The sequence below is a fragment of the Sturnira hondurensis genome, unplaced genomic scaffold, assembly GCF_014824575.4.
Source record: "Sturnira hondurensis isolate 20B ecotype Veracruz unplaced genomic scaffold, ASM1482457v3 Scaffold0007865, whole genome shotgun sequence".
Classification (NCBI taxonomy): Eukaryota; Metazoa; Chordata; class Mammalia; order Chiroptera; family Phyllostomidae; genus Sturnira; species Sturnira hondurensis.
In genome coordinates, this window is record NW_028080496.1 from 10,551,300 (window position 1) to 10,564,892 (window position 13,593).

General features: G+C 55.5%; 1 protein-coding gene across 1 annotated transcript in view; it reads right to left on the bottom strand.

Moving 5' to 3' along the window:
• Window positions 1–13,107, bottom strand: part of ADAMTS17 (ADAM metallopeptidase with thrombospondin type 1 motif 17) — a 187,667-nt gene extending 174,560 nt beyond the window's left edge. The window contains exons 1-3 of the mRNA XM_037053739.1: window positions 12,954–13,107; window positions 12,186–12,550; window positions 4,257–4,422 (exon numbers count right to left, since the gene is read on the bottom strand). Coding sequence (XP_036909634.1) covers window positions 4,257–4,422; window positions 12,186–12,550; window positions 12,954–13,032 — 610 coding nt within the window. The 5' untranslated portion in view covers window positions 13,033–13,107. The remainder of the gene's footprint in view (window positions 1–4,256; window positions 4,423–12,185; window positions 12,551–12,953) is intronic.
• Window positions 13,108–13,593: the final 486 nt, after the last annotated feature.

Consider the following 13,593-nt stretch of genomic DNA (forward strand, 5'->3'; position numbering starts at 1 on the left):
CTTCCAGGGCCTCTAGAACTGTGAAGAAATACAAGTCTGTTGTTTAAACCGCCTATGCCATGGTCCCTTGTCCCAGCCGCTGTAGCAGACCAACACGAAGGCACAGAAATGTCAGTGACTCCTGGGGAGACAGAGAGGGCCTCAGGTGGGAGTCCTCTTTCTCCTGGAATAATAATTCTTAAAACACTGCTGTCTACTTTTGGAGGTGCTCATTTTTACACCTAAGTAAATACTTAAAATATTAAATGTGGAGAAACTCCAGTGCTTTGGGGTTTCGCTTCCAGTGGAGATGCAGAAATTCAAGGCAGACCATCACTGCCACCAAAACAAGACAAACTGAATAAACCACAAAACCTTATTTTTTAATCCACTAAAAGGCTGAGATTCCCCAAGAAGTTAGAGAAACCGAATCCCAGAGGGACGGTGCTTCTTCCACGTGAGCAAACCCTGGCGGCCATGTTCACCCCTGGGGCACCCGGGAGTAAGGGGCTAACCGGGAAAATTTTATGGAACTTGGAAGAACCAGCCCATGTCTTATGAACCACGTGGACTGCGAAGATGAATTAGATCTGAATTAGAGGTGCTCTGAATCCAGTGCAGCAGGCTTTTACCAAGCGTGCGGCGGCTTGCAGGGAGTGGAGACCAGGGTAAAAGGCAGAGGGATGCTCCTTAGACCCGAGCCCTGTAGACCCTGCCTCCGGACGCTGAGACAAACTGGTGACGGGCGCAGAGGAATGAAAGCTGCTATCCACGCCACCCCGACTCAGCTGCGACTAAACAGAGGGCACCGCCTCGGCCTCGTCGCCAGAGAGGAGCCAGCGGAGGACAAAGCTGTCACGTGGAGAAAGGACTACCAAGGAGCCAGCCCAGCCACGCCCGGGGCCAGTGAGGTTGCGGGTGGTGAAGCCAGTCACTTCCGATTGCTGTCATTTCCAACCAAACGAATCTCCACTGATACCAAGCACAAGCCGCAACCCAGCCTTTGCTACAGAGTATATGTACATGTACACATGTGGGATTGCATGTGCAATCACACACATCAGCAACATGCAACTTCTGGAGACTTGCGGTGTCTTCTAAGTACTGACGAAACGTGAACCTTTTCGTGCTACCAGTGAGCCGGGCAACATCACAAAATACCTGTGACTACTTACAAACTAATCACAACAGAACTTGAACTACAAAGCAGACAGACTTCACAGGCCCCTTCATCGAATGTGTTCTGACAAGCCCTCTGCTGCTCAAAACATGTAGGAGTCCTGTTCAGAAAGGGCCTCGTGGCACATTCGTTGTGTGAGCTTACCACCTCCCTCTACCATGACCTGTCGTGTCTACCGTGGTGGAGGAGGAGACCGAGATTCAAACTGTCACTAAAGATGCTAGTGGAAGATTCCACCCTGACTCTGAAAGGAGAAACTAAAATAGCCACAGAAGACAGACAGAAAGTTTAAAGTAACAACAACCACTTAAAAGCCGAACAACATTGCAAAATATCCCAAGTGCCATGTCCGTTGTTGAGAATGGCCAAAAAAACTTTCAAAAACTCATGCTCTCACCAAAAGGGGGAAAAAAAAAAGATTCACACAGACGCCATATTTTCATGCCAAGTTTCAACCTTCCAAACTGGAGCGATATTTTATGAATCGGTTTATAAGATCCTAAAAGTAAGGAGCTGTAACAGAAACAGGATCAGCTTGTCCCCTCTCTGGGAGCCCCAAGGACGGCTAGAAAGGCAAGCTCTGTTGTACGTGAGGAAAAGCAGCGGTTCCCTCCAGGTCGCTTTTTATGTGTTGGTACCTCTCCCCGCTAGAGTGCATGGCGGCTTACCTGGCCCAGCTCGCAGGTAAACTGAGTGCTTCGTGGAGGAGGAAGAGTTATCAGACTCCACCGGCAGGAGCCAGCTGGCGACTCCCAAAGCCACGTCCCAGGCTGGGGGACACAAGCTTAAGGGTGACAGCAGAAGCCACCATGTTCAGCCACAAAGAACACATTCCCATAGGAAAGCTTGGACTCGTCTGATTAATCTCTCCAGGAAACTTCAAAACTGTCTTTTGCACCCTGGCCTGTATGGCTCAGTTGGTTGGAGCATCATCCCATAGACCAAAAGGTTCCAGGTTCCATTCCCAGTCGGGGCACAGACTCAGGTTGTAGGTTTGATCCCCAGTTGGGGCGCATGTAAGAAGGTAACCAACTGATGTTTCTCTCTTGCATCAATGCCTCCCTCTTTCTCTCTATTCTCCCTCCCTCCCTTCCTCTCTCTAAAAGCAATGAAGAAATGTCCTCAAGTGAAGATTAAAAAAAAAACCTGTCTTTTGCTAGTGTCCCAGTAAATTAATTTCGCCACTTTCTAAACTCCCAAGGTGTGACACTTACGAGCTAAGCCTATGAGGGGCGCCACTGTGTTCAACACAGCAGCAAAGTTCAGAGCACCTTCTGCAAAGCGGGAAGGACCAGAGGCAAAACATATGCCTTTCTGCTGGGTCCCTGCCCGGCCGGAGCCTCGAGCTGGCGCCACCTCGAGAGCGCCTGTTTCTCCCGCACAACAAGGAACGTAGACGTGAGCTTTGGGGACGGGGAAGGGCAGGTTATTTTCTGAGCAACACCAGAAACGCGCCCCTTGGCATGACTGCTCTTGTTTTCGCCTTGCTTCCATCGCGTCCTCCCCACCCTGCTTTCGTCTCAGTCGCATTTTCTTGTTACAGACTGAGGAGTCTACGGAGAGGATGCCTGGGCACTGCCCCCAGGGGCAGGAATGCAAACGCAAGCACAGGGCAGCATCTAGTCAGCAGTCCCTGCCGTCACACCCCTAACGAGGAGGGCAGGAGGGCAGCTGGCGAGCAGACAAACATTCCGCGACATCACCCGCGTGCACCCTGGTTTCTGACCGCTGACCGGCAGGCAGCTCACGGGCGCTGGTTTGACTGGAGGGGCAATGAGATTCACTCTTGCCCTTGGATTTCGCGGTATGTTGACACCATGGTCCATCCTCCCTGCTTTTTTTGTAAGGGTACGGGAAGGCACAGAGCAAAACCCTAATGTGTGGTGGCAGGATCACCACACAGAGCTCTGTGGGGGCTCAGAGACGGCCTTGACCCAGCAAAATCCCCACGCACGCTCCACTGATGGAGGCAGACTGGGCTCCGGAGGGCGACTGCCTGGACAGAAACAGGGCCACACAAAACAGCAGGGCTGAGGCTGGTTTCCACACAGCCGGGCTGTTCTCAAAGGGAGCCGCCTTGCTGGCTTCCGTCTGAGGGCTCTGGGATACCAAACGGAGAAGACACGCTCCAGTTTTATAGCAGTCTCGAAACTACAAAAGCACAGCTCCCAAAGGGTCAGCCACAGGGTCCCACGGTCTCCAGGTAGGAAGTCCCCCTCTGGGCAGCAGGATGTCTGCCTTCACCAGGGGACACTCGTGGGCGGGCAGGCGGTGACGCAGCACCATACAATGTTCCTAGACACCCAGTGGGTCACCCACAGGCTGCTCGGACACAGCACAGAATGCAAGAACACTGGGCCCTCACCCTGAGATGCTGATTCATCCAATCACCTGTAAAAAAACCCCAAGTCCCACCACAGACCAATCGGATCAGGACACTGGGGACGGGTCAGTGGATGGCATTGTTTAAAGCTACTGGTTCTCACACTGCAGCTCGGTCAGATTTACCTAGAGGCCCGGGAAGGCACAGACGACGGGGCCTGCCCCCTCATTTCTGATGGAGAGGGTGGAATGTGCTTCGCTGAGAACAGGTGTCTGGGTGACATCGATACTGCGGGCCCAGGGGCCACACCTCCAGCACCCCCACTCCCTGGGACCCCAGGGCGATTCTAATTCATGTAGCCAGGACGCAGGACCACTGCCTTAGGAAACCAAGCCCTGGCCAGGGCTCCGAGAGGAGAAATTCTCGCCCCAGCCCTGCACCAACCTGGGGCCTGACAACAGGCCATCGAGGTGTTCGGGCCTCAACTGGCTCTCGTTCCATAAGAACGGAGACACCACGTTCACAAGACCCTGGGCTCCTTCCAGAAACACCTTTTCTCAAAGGGCGGCTACAAACAAGACGCGGAGGCTCATCCAGACAGAAAGGAGGAGGAAGGGGCGGGCCTTGTGGGAATTAAGGAAAAGCGTTCAAACTACAGGGGCAGGTGAATTCTTGCTGACGTGACTTTGGTGCATTTGGGGACACACCGGTGGGGGTGGCCTGGAGGCGCGCCACGGTGCCAAACGGGTGCATGCTGTTGTTCCCCGGACTCACCTGTGAGAACCTGGCAGAGCTGCCCAGGTCCCGGGGCCTCGGCGGTGGGGCTGGAGGTCGAGGGCCATCTGCGCCTGACCAGGTGCTCCCGTCCGCTGGGCGAGCCCTGGGAGTTGTTGAGGGGCTGGATGAGCACCCGCTCCTGCCCCAGCTGGATGAGGCCGACCTGCCCGGAAGAAGGAAGACGGGGTGTCGGTCACCTGCACGTACGCACGCACGTACGCATGCACGCACGCACGCACGCGACCCCAGCAGCCCACGGGCGGCGAGGCCACCCTGCTACGGCCTGGTTCCTACATCTGGGCTTTTTCTTCACCGGCTGCCCCCACAGACCAAGCCCATGAAGGCACTTTTGTGTTGCTAGAGGCATCCCACCAGCAGAAGCATGGGAGAGGGGCCGTGAGGTGTGGAGGGGTACAGCGATGTATGCAACAGGTTTGCTTTCCAAGATGCATCTATTAATAAAAACAAACTTGATGTTTACAATAATTTTTTAAAATCATCCCTCAAAAGCCCAGCTGAAGCGGCAACCCCAAATGCATACGGACTGAATGACAATTATATCCTTAATGAGAAAACGCACATCTCCCTGGGGATACTTAGAACTAAACAAGGTGGATGACCTGGCTGGTGTGGCTCAGTGGACTGAGGGCCAGCCTGCGAACCAGAGGGTTGTGGGTTCGATTCCCAGTCAGGGCACGGGCCTGGGTTGTGGGCCGGGTCCCCACTGGGGGGCATGTGAGAGGCAACCGCACATTGATGTTTCTCTCCCTCTCCTTGTCCCTTCCTCTCTCTCTAAAAATAAATAAGTAAAATCTTAAAAAAGAAAAAAATAGAGAGAGGACGGAGTTCGTCAGACCTGTAGGATCACTAGCTCTGTGGTAAGGGATTTGTGCATTTTCCCCCAGAACTTGCAGCATTTGAGAGAACTCAGAAAGGAATCCAATGGGTTAGATCTATAATTGTAATTTAAAGTGCATGGCAATCTGGCCTTGCGATTTTAAAGTCTTCCTAGGTTTATAAGCAGTACTAGAATGTATAAGAGAACTTAGAAGACCCCCCAGGTTCGTAACACTCACTTATTTAGGTTTATAAGAATCACTTAAATACTTGCCAAGGGTGTGCTTTTTAATCAAACGAAGACCTTGAAAATGAAGTTGAATATGTTAGATTTCTAAATACAGTTCGAAGGGTTTAAAAGAGGTTGATCACCACATTTATAAATGGGGGCCAAATACTATCCAAAGCCCCCTTCGAAGGGATCGCAAAAAGTTGCTGGATGACAAACAGAAAGTGATTGTCAATGGAATGACAGATGCGAGAGCCAGGATTTGCGATTGGCCGCTTTAACAGAATGAATATTGACCCTAAAAAGTATGTATGTGCACACGGTGCAGAGAACTATCAACCTCACTTGGAAGCAATGCTTCTTCCCCAGGACACCTGCTGCTACTTCCCTTTCTGATTAGGGGTCAAGGGGACCAGGCAAACCCCCCACAAAGAACTGGCAAACCCCCCACGAGGGCTGGGGGAGGCCCAAGTTTGCACCGTGGGCTGTGCGTCCATGCCCCCCACCAAGGGTCGAAGGTCAGGACTGCCTCTGCTAACAGATTCAGTAGATCAGGTGGATCAGTCCTAGGCTGTTATAAACATCCTTTCTTCTCTCCCATTGCCATGACATCCTAAACCAGTGGTCCTCAAACTCCAGGGCACATGAAAATCACCTGGAGATACATGTCTGTCTAACAGGTCCCATGGGACAGGGATGTTGCCACCCGCCACAACACACCGATCCCTCCAGTCTTGAGTAGAGAATTCACTCGAGCCCAATCACACAGGTCCCCCCACCTTTCAAAAGGATGCATTGATACCAAGCCTCTCCGAGATTCAGTCAGGTCATCCAGCAAGATCGCCTCCAACCTCCACGCTCTAAGAAGATTTCAAGGTTTCCAATCCATCAGAACGTCTGCCAACGACAACTCAGAGATTTTACTGCCCCTAATAAAACTCTCCGAGTGGCACCGTGCGGCCTCCAGGAAAGCGCGGCCTTCGCCCTCTCCCCTGAAGTTACAACTCGACCGCGTTAGACACTTGGATGCTTTGGAGAGACGGAAGTTGGTTCGGCCCGCAGGAGCCCCATGTGTCCAGGAGGAGGCGCTCAGCCCTCACAAGGGGCCCCACTTCCTGGAATGCTCGGGTCTAGCACTTTCAAAGCCAGTGATCCATGGTTCAGTCTAGTGTTTACATTCATAAGCTGCTGCACAAAAGGCCAGTTTGCAGGTAATTCTGATGGAATGCAATGTATATATAGGGAGAATCTCACCTTGGTGAGAAATCCTACTAACACACAGTCCAACCCTGGGGTGAGGGGGGAGGGCTTTAGAAGGTCTTGCTTAGAAGAACCCACAACTCCAGCCTCCAAATGCCAACCTCCTCCAGGAAGCCCCCTCAGCTATCACCAGAGACTCCCTAGTCAACAGTCAGAAAGGCTCCTCGTCGCCTCTAGGCCAGTGACCCTCCAAATGCAGCACCTGGAAATCCGCTAGAAACCCCAGCTCTCAGGCTGGAGTGGGGCCTCACCTCCCACCGCTACCCCACAGCCAACTCACTGGCTCTTCTCTCAGGCAGGCCCCGGCCACAGTGCCTTTGCTGTCGTCCTCCCCCTCGGAACCTGAGCCCCACTCCCGTCGGGGCCCCTCCTTCTGCCACCCCCAACCACCCTGCTGTGCCTTCCTTCCCACGCAAATCTGGGCCGTCCCCTGCCCCCGAGACAGGGCCTGCATTTATTTCTCTTGGAGGCTTGATGAGAGCCTGCCACAGTGTCCTGCCCATGGCAGGTGTGTGACAATGACCCGGTCAACAGTGCTGACTGACTGGTTGATTTGTAACTGGCAAGTCCTGGAACCACCTGTGGGGCGAGAGGAGCGATGTCTTTTTAATGCATTAACAACGTGCCAGCGCTCAATGATTTCACAGACTTCCTCCGTTTCACTCTATCCATAGCCACGCATGGCCAGTATTATTCACCCACTGCCCCTGCCCCACAGGGCTGCAGGTGGGGAGGTTCCCAGGAGCTGAGGGACTTGCTCAAGGACCGCAGCCCGAAGGGCCGTGCAGTCTCATTTCCTAAAGAAGGAGAGCGTGACCGTGCATCCATGTGCAGAAGCCCGCACAGGGAAAGGTTAACCAGGGGCTCTGCGTGGTTCCCTCCAACATGCTGGCTGCAAAACCCTCTCCCGTCAGACACATCCAAGGTCAGGCAGCTGCAGCGCTTCAGCGTGCAGGAAATCAGCTCCAAGAACGCAATCAGGGGAACACGTCCTCAGCTCATCATTCCATCTCGAACATCTTCAAAAAAAAATGCTGCCGACGAAGCAAAAGTTCAAATGAGGAAATCTTGTCCTGTAGCCTAGGTGACGGCCACGGGCAGCCTGACAGAATGTCACCATGAGGCCGTGTGAACGTCTTTCCAGAGAAGGTCTGGCTGTCTTGGAATTCTCTGCTCCGAATTCTTCCCTCCTGTTCCTCCACGCCTCCAAATTTCACAACCGTCCTTCACCACCTTCTTCCTTTCTTTCAGCTCCACGCAATGGTTTCTTCTGACAAAGCTTTCGAAACACGCTTTGCACTCCCCAAATATATTTATGCTGCACGTGAGAATATTAATGGATGAGTCACCTGGGACGACGCACCTTCCGGACACCTGTGTCAGTGTCATCAGGCATGACAAGGTAGTGTGGTCTATTGGCTCCCTTCCACGTGGCCTCTACGTGGTATCATTCCTGCCCAGACTAACCCCTGCTCTGCTGTATGTGATCAAATGATGTTGTGTTAACAAGCAGTCCATTTTATCGTTGATCAAGAGCCCTGACACTCTCTTCTAAGGGACAGACGGCAGCACCCCTGACCTGCCACTCCATCATAGGACTCACGTAAATGCAGGCTGCCCTCCTGAGAATGGGGCCCCCACCCGACTCTTCCCGTGTGAGCTGCCTGCTCTGACCTCAGCACCCTGCTGTTCCTGTGTGGACCACACTTTCCCCCGGGAACGGGCCTGAGCATCGGCCAAAGCTCCCAAGCGCACCAGGAGAAAGAGCTGCCAGACCCGTGAATGCGAGAGCTGAACTTCTGCCGCCGAAATGCCCGCATGGCAGGCGGGGTGACCAGCCAGAGCCAGGCGGGCTGAGCCATCAGGCCGACCCCGGTGGCCTCAACCCTGGATGAGGGTTTTGTGCAACATGGAAGCACGAAACCTAAACCATGAACTGGGCAGGGCCGCCTAACCACCCGCTATCTGTCCTCATTATCATTCTAGCACACGGAACTGTGAGACACGCCTCTCCACCAAAAGCTTCCATTATTAACTCACTCACCAAACACTCACTGAGAGCCTAGTGTGTGCTGGGCATCGTCAACGTTCCAGGTATGCAAAGCCGGCTAAAAAATGGTCACTAGCCTCTTCTTTGTGAGGGAGAACAGCTACTTAAAGAATAATTAATGATATGCCAGGTGGACAAAGGCATGGAGGAAAGGGGAGGAGTAAGAGAGGTGTCAGAAGGTGTCGCAGCGAAGACGTTGCTGGGGGAGGAGTAGAAATTCGACAGGCGGAGAAGGGCGCCCCATGGGCTGTGGCTGTGACTCCAGAGAAGGCATGCTGGGAGCATCCCCGACCTTCTCTCTCTCTCTCTCCGGGGAGGCCTGGGAAACGGGCGCAGCTTCTGAACCCCCCGCAGCCCCCAGATCCTCGGGGTCCGGGCTGGTCTCAACACCGCACACACAGCACGCCCAAGACAGGCACAGCCTCAGCCCGAAACAGGTGGGCTGGTCCTGATGTATGCGCTCCCCAGCGTTTGCGGGTATTCATCCGAGGCAGAAACGCCACTGCTCCGAACCCACTGGGATGGGAAATAGGCCCTTCCATTCAATCCTTTCAGGCAGGCGGCACAGAGAGTCATTTTCGACTCTGCTGCCCCTTCTGCTCCTTGCAGTTCCAGCCCCACTGCCAGTTCAGCAGAAGCCAGACCTGATTCCCGCTCTGCTGGCATTCCACCATCGGGTCCTCTCCACGGGAGGCGGCTGGTCCAGAGTCACGTCCGTTACTTGGGGCAGGAGACACCATCCTCACGTGCCCAAACGTCACTGCTTGGAAATTATACACTTCCAGGCACTCTCCCCAAACCTGACACGGGAGCTAAGGGCTCTCTGCCCTTATGAATGCAATGAAGCAGCATCGACAGAAGACCATTCGCATGAGCCTGTGGCCTCTGTGGGCCCCAGAAGTGCAGCGTGCCCAGCTCTCCAAACTAAGATGCAGAGAGACGAAATGCCACGGGCCCACGCCCGTGCCCACCGGCAAACGCGGTGGGTGGGGGGCAAACGGAGTATGAGATTTACTCTTCATGCCCCCGAACAATGAAGTGAGGATCTATTCCAATCACGTACCTTCTCTAAGCATCTCTGGAGCCCCACAGCCCCGCGGCAGCACTGCAGCAGGGCGCCCAGCCTGTGTGCGTTCCTCTGCCCCTGCTCCCAACACTCTCCACCAAGCCATGGAGAGGACGATTTAACTGATTTAACTCAACAGCAGAATGGAGTTTTATTGAACACAGCCACGTCCATCTGTTTATTTACTGTCTGTGGCTGCTGCCTCAGGAAAATGACAGTGTTGAGCAGTGGCAACAGAGAGCATCTGGCCCTCAAAGCCTGGGGTATTTCCTAGTGGGACTTTTAAAGACTAAGCTTGCTCTGCATGACTCTCTAGCTACAAGGAGGCGGCTTTGGGATGCCACCATCTACGGCCACCAAAAATTATCTACGTGACATTGCCTGTCTCTCACGCCTTGTAGCCACGCCTGCCCTGACACACGCCACATGCATGCACTCCCCAACCCCCCACCCCTGCTCCGCATCTCCACCTCACGATGCTTCCGCCATGGTCAAGAGTGACAGGCGCGCGCCCACCCACCCGAGCACAGCTGAGAATCAACATGCAAGCAGCGTAGAGGGCCGTGCAAACTCGGTTAGCCTACTTTCCTGTTCTTTCTCTTCTCTGTGCGTTCCGGGACCGCCTGGTACCTAAGAGGTCCGCTCCAAGTCACCAGGCTGCCTCTTCCCTCCTGCCTTCAGCCAGTGTGTTTGGGAGGAAAGGTCTAACATCCAGCACCCCGTTCACACGAACGGGATGAACAAGGCAGACTAAACAACAGAAGTGCCTGCTCCGGCAGGAATTTAGAATCTCTTGGTCTTAGAGGTCCACGCGCAGCTGGCACAGCCGAACTCAGCCTCTTGGCCGCGTTCCTTTATCTAAAGCACAGCGCCCCCACATGGTGCCGAAGGGAAGGACAGTCCCCACAGCCCCGAGGAGAACTGAAGTGAACCCTCCCTGCTCGCATGCCATCTGTGAGTGGGCCCAGCACTCACTCTGTGGGGATTTAAATCAATGTTATCCAGATTTCCACCCTCAGCTCCTTCACAGATAGCTGCTCGCTGGAAACTTTACACCAAGAAGTATAAACTCTGACCTCTACAGAAACTCACTAAACCGCAGCAAATGGGATTCAGATGTTTCCATGTACAGTACAGTGATGTGACCTAGACTTTTAAACACTTTGGCAAAAACAGCAAAAATGATGTGGGCCTTCCAGTCCCTCCCAGAACATGATACAGCCTTGACCCGAGTCCTTCATCGATCCGAGCCTTTCTCACTCCGACTTAAGCCTGTTTGCCCACAGCCCACATGGTCTGCCCCCTCCACGGGCCATTACCCTCGTCCAACTGAAGAACCCAATTTCTCCCCTTCAAGCAACAGTAGATCACATTCTGCCGCAGGAAAGTCCTGAAAGGGATGCTGGTAAAGGCCCAGGCCCGTCCCAGGACATGACCCCTGGGGTCCCCGACCTTGCTCTGAAGACAGCAGAAGTCTCACATAAAAACCCGCACCCCCAGGCTTTCTGGCTTTGTTGCAGATTCTAGGAGACTGGTTGCAGCCCAGGTGGGGAAGGGCTGGGGAGTTCTAGGTGGTGCAACTAAATAGGGTAGAGGTGGGGGAAGCAGTTTCTTGTGCCTGGGAAGGGCAGGCACAAAATACCAGAAACTGCTTCCCCAGCAGCCAGTCCTGACAGTTGATAGAGAAACAACGGTGCGTTTTATGCCCTCAGTCTCTACCAGGCTCTGCTGGAGGAGACCCATCTGCTAGCCATGTGGGCTCCTCCAGGCACCATGGGGAAGCTGAGAAGCATTTGGCTGGGCATCGATGTATCTGAGTGATGGATCGCTCGGAGTGCCAGCAGGGCAGAGGTGCGAAGAACTTCTCCTGCCCCTCGGGGCACCTGCCACAGGTGCCCCAAATGCAGCAGGGCAGAGTCCTGGGGACAGAGGAAGAGCTACTGCCACAGCAAGGGAGCTCCTGGGGACAGGGAGAATCTTATCACCAAAGTAAGCACCCCTCGGGCCAGGCGCAGGGTGGGTGCCACACAAATGCCTACATGTCTCCCAAGGGAACAAGGACATGAACACCCTCCCCCTCCTGGTTCTCACGACTCAACTAATTTGGGTGGGTTAGTGGCCTGTCAGCAAAGCGCTTCAAAAATCCTTTTCCAGGTACAGAGAGGCTCAAGAGGACAGAAGGACAGCGAATGTCCACCACCCCGTCCCCACACCCAAGAAGAGGTGAGATACACACACACAGGTGTTCCCCAAGACATGCACACATATACACCTGTGCAGATGGCAAATGCTGTATTCTCTACACGGAGCGAAGTGCGCCTCTCAGCCTAGGGGCCTGACAGGTATGGCTGGACCTGCGCTCCCCAGGGCAGGTAGAGCAGCCCAGAAGTCTGAAATTCCCACCCGCATCCCAGCCCTCCTCGGGGACCACCCCCTTCGCTGCGACAGACCGACAAGCAGACCCGGAGGGGGCGCAGGCAGTACCAGGCCGCCGGCGGCGCCGCAGGTGCTGATCGAGACCAGGGAGCCTGGGTGGCCGAGCACACTGCCGGAGTAGAAACACAGCTCAGCGGGGCGTCCGCGGCGCCCGGACTTGCCGGCCTCCTCCACCTCGAAGCCGCGGGACAGGAAGCGCAGGTCGCGGCGCAGCTGCAGGTAGAGGTCGCGCCCAAAGGCCGGCAGGTGCAGCAGCAGAGCGCGCTCGCCGGGCGGGGGGCGCTGGGGGGGCGCGCGGGGGCGACGCCGTCTTCGGTGACCGGGGATGCCGGGCAGCGGCGGCAGGTGCACGTCGTCCGGGCGCACCCGCCGCGGGAGCACAACTTCCACGTCGGCTGCAGTGTCGCGGACAGCTGAGGGGAGAGAGGAGACGCGTCAGCGCCGCGGGGCCCGCCCGGCCGCCCGGCCTCCAGCCGGCCGCCCGCCGAGCGCGGGTCCAGCGCTGGGCACATCGCTCCAGCAGCGGGACAAGGCGGCCCCGAACGGGCGCTCTCATCCCTTCCCTCGCCCCGGCACCTCCGTGCCCGCCAGCGCCTCCGCCCGGGCCCGACCACCCGGGGAAGCTCTCCCGTGCGGCCGCCCAGCTCGGAGCCCCGTCCCGCGGCTGCGGCCTGCGCCTCCTCGGCCCCTGGCGCTGTCGGCAATCCGCCTCCGGAGCCGAGCTGCGCGGTCAGACAGAGGATGCCTCGGCAGGACAGAAGCAAGGTGGTCGCGAGAGGCACCGACGAAGAAGATCGGTGGGAGAGGGAGCGCTACCTGTGCCCGGGTCCAGTCCCCAAACCAGCAGCAGCAGCAAGGGCAGGACGAAAGAAGGCAGCAGGGCGCCGTCACACATGGTACTTGGGAGGAGCAGCCCCCCGGACAGTGGCGGCGGAGCTAGAGCGCGCGAGGCGGCGGCGCCAGCCGGAGTGAAACCCTCCTCCTGCCTTTGGAAAAAGTAATTAGCGCTGCGGACAAACCCAACGTGGTAAACCCCAAGCCCCGCCTTCTCTTCCAAGAGCAGGAGATGATTGGGCTTTTTCTTTCCCCTGCCCCGCCTCCCCCTTCCCTATTGGCTAGGACGGGTCAAAACCAGGGTGCGTAGTTAGGTTGTAAGCACTTTCTTACACGTGGTTTCTGCGCAGAGGCGGGTATCCGACACCAGGTGGCGCACGATCCCGGAGGACCCTGCAGGACACCTTGGAAGACCACCGGGAGCACTAATCTTCAGAGTTTATGCTCATTTTTGAAGTCCTCTGAGCCTGCTGCCTAGCTGCACAAAAAGACAGGAAATCGTCCTGGCCAACCGTTTTATCCATAAGCATATTCTCTGCATCTACAGTAAAACGAATTTGGGTGGTTTGAAGCCGGGCACTTTCCTGCACACCTGTGTTTGCACCCGATGGATGGCTATATC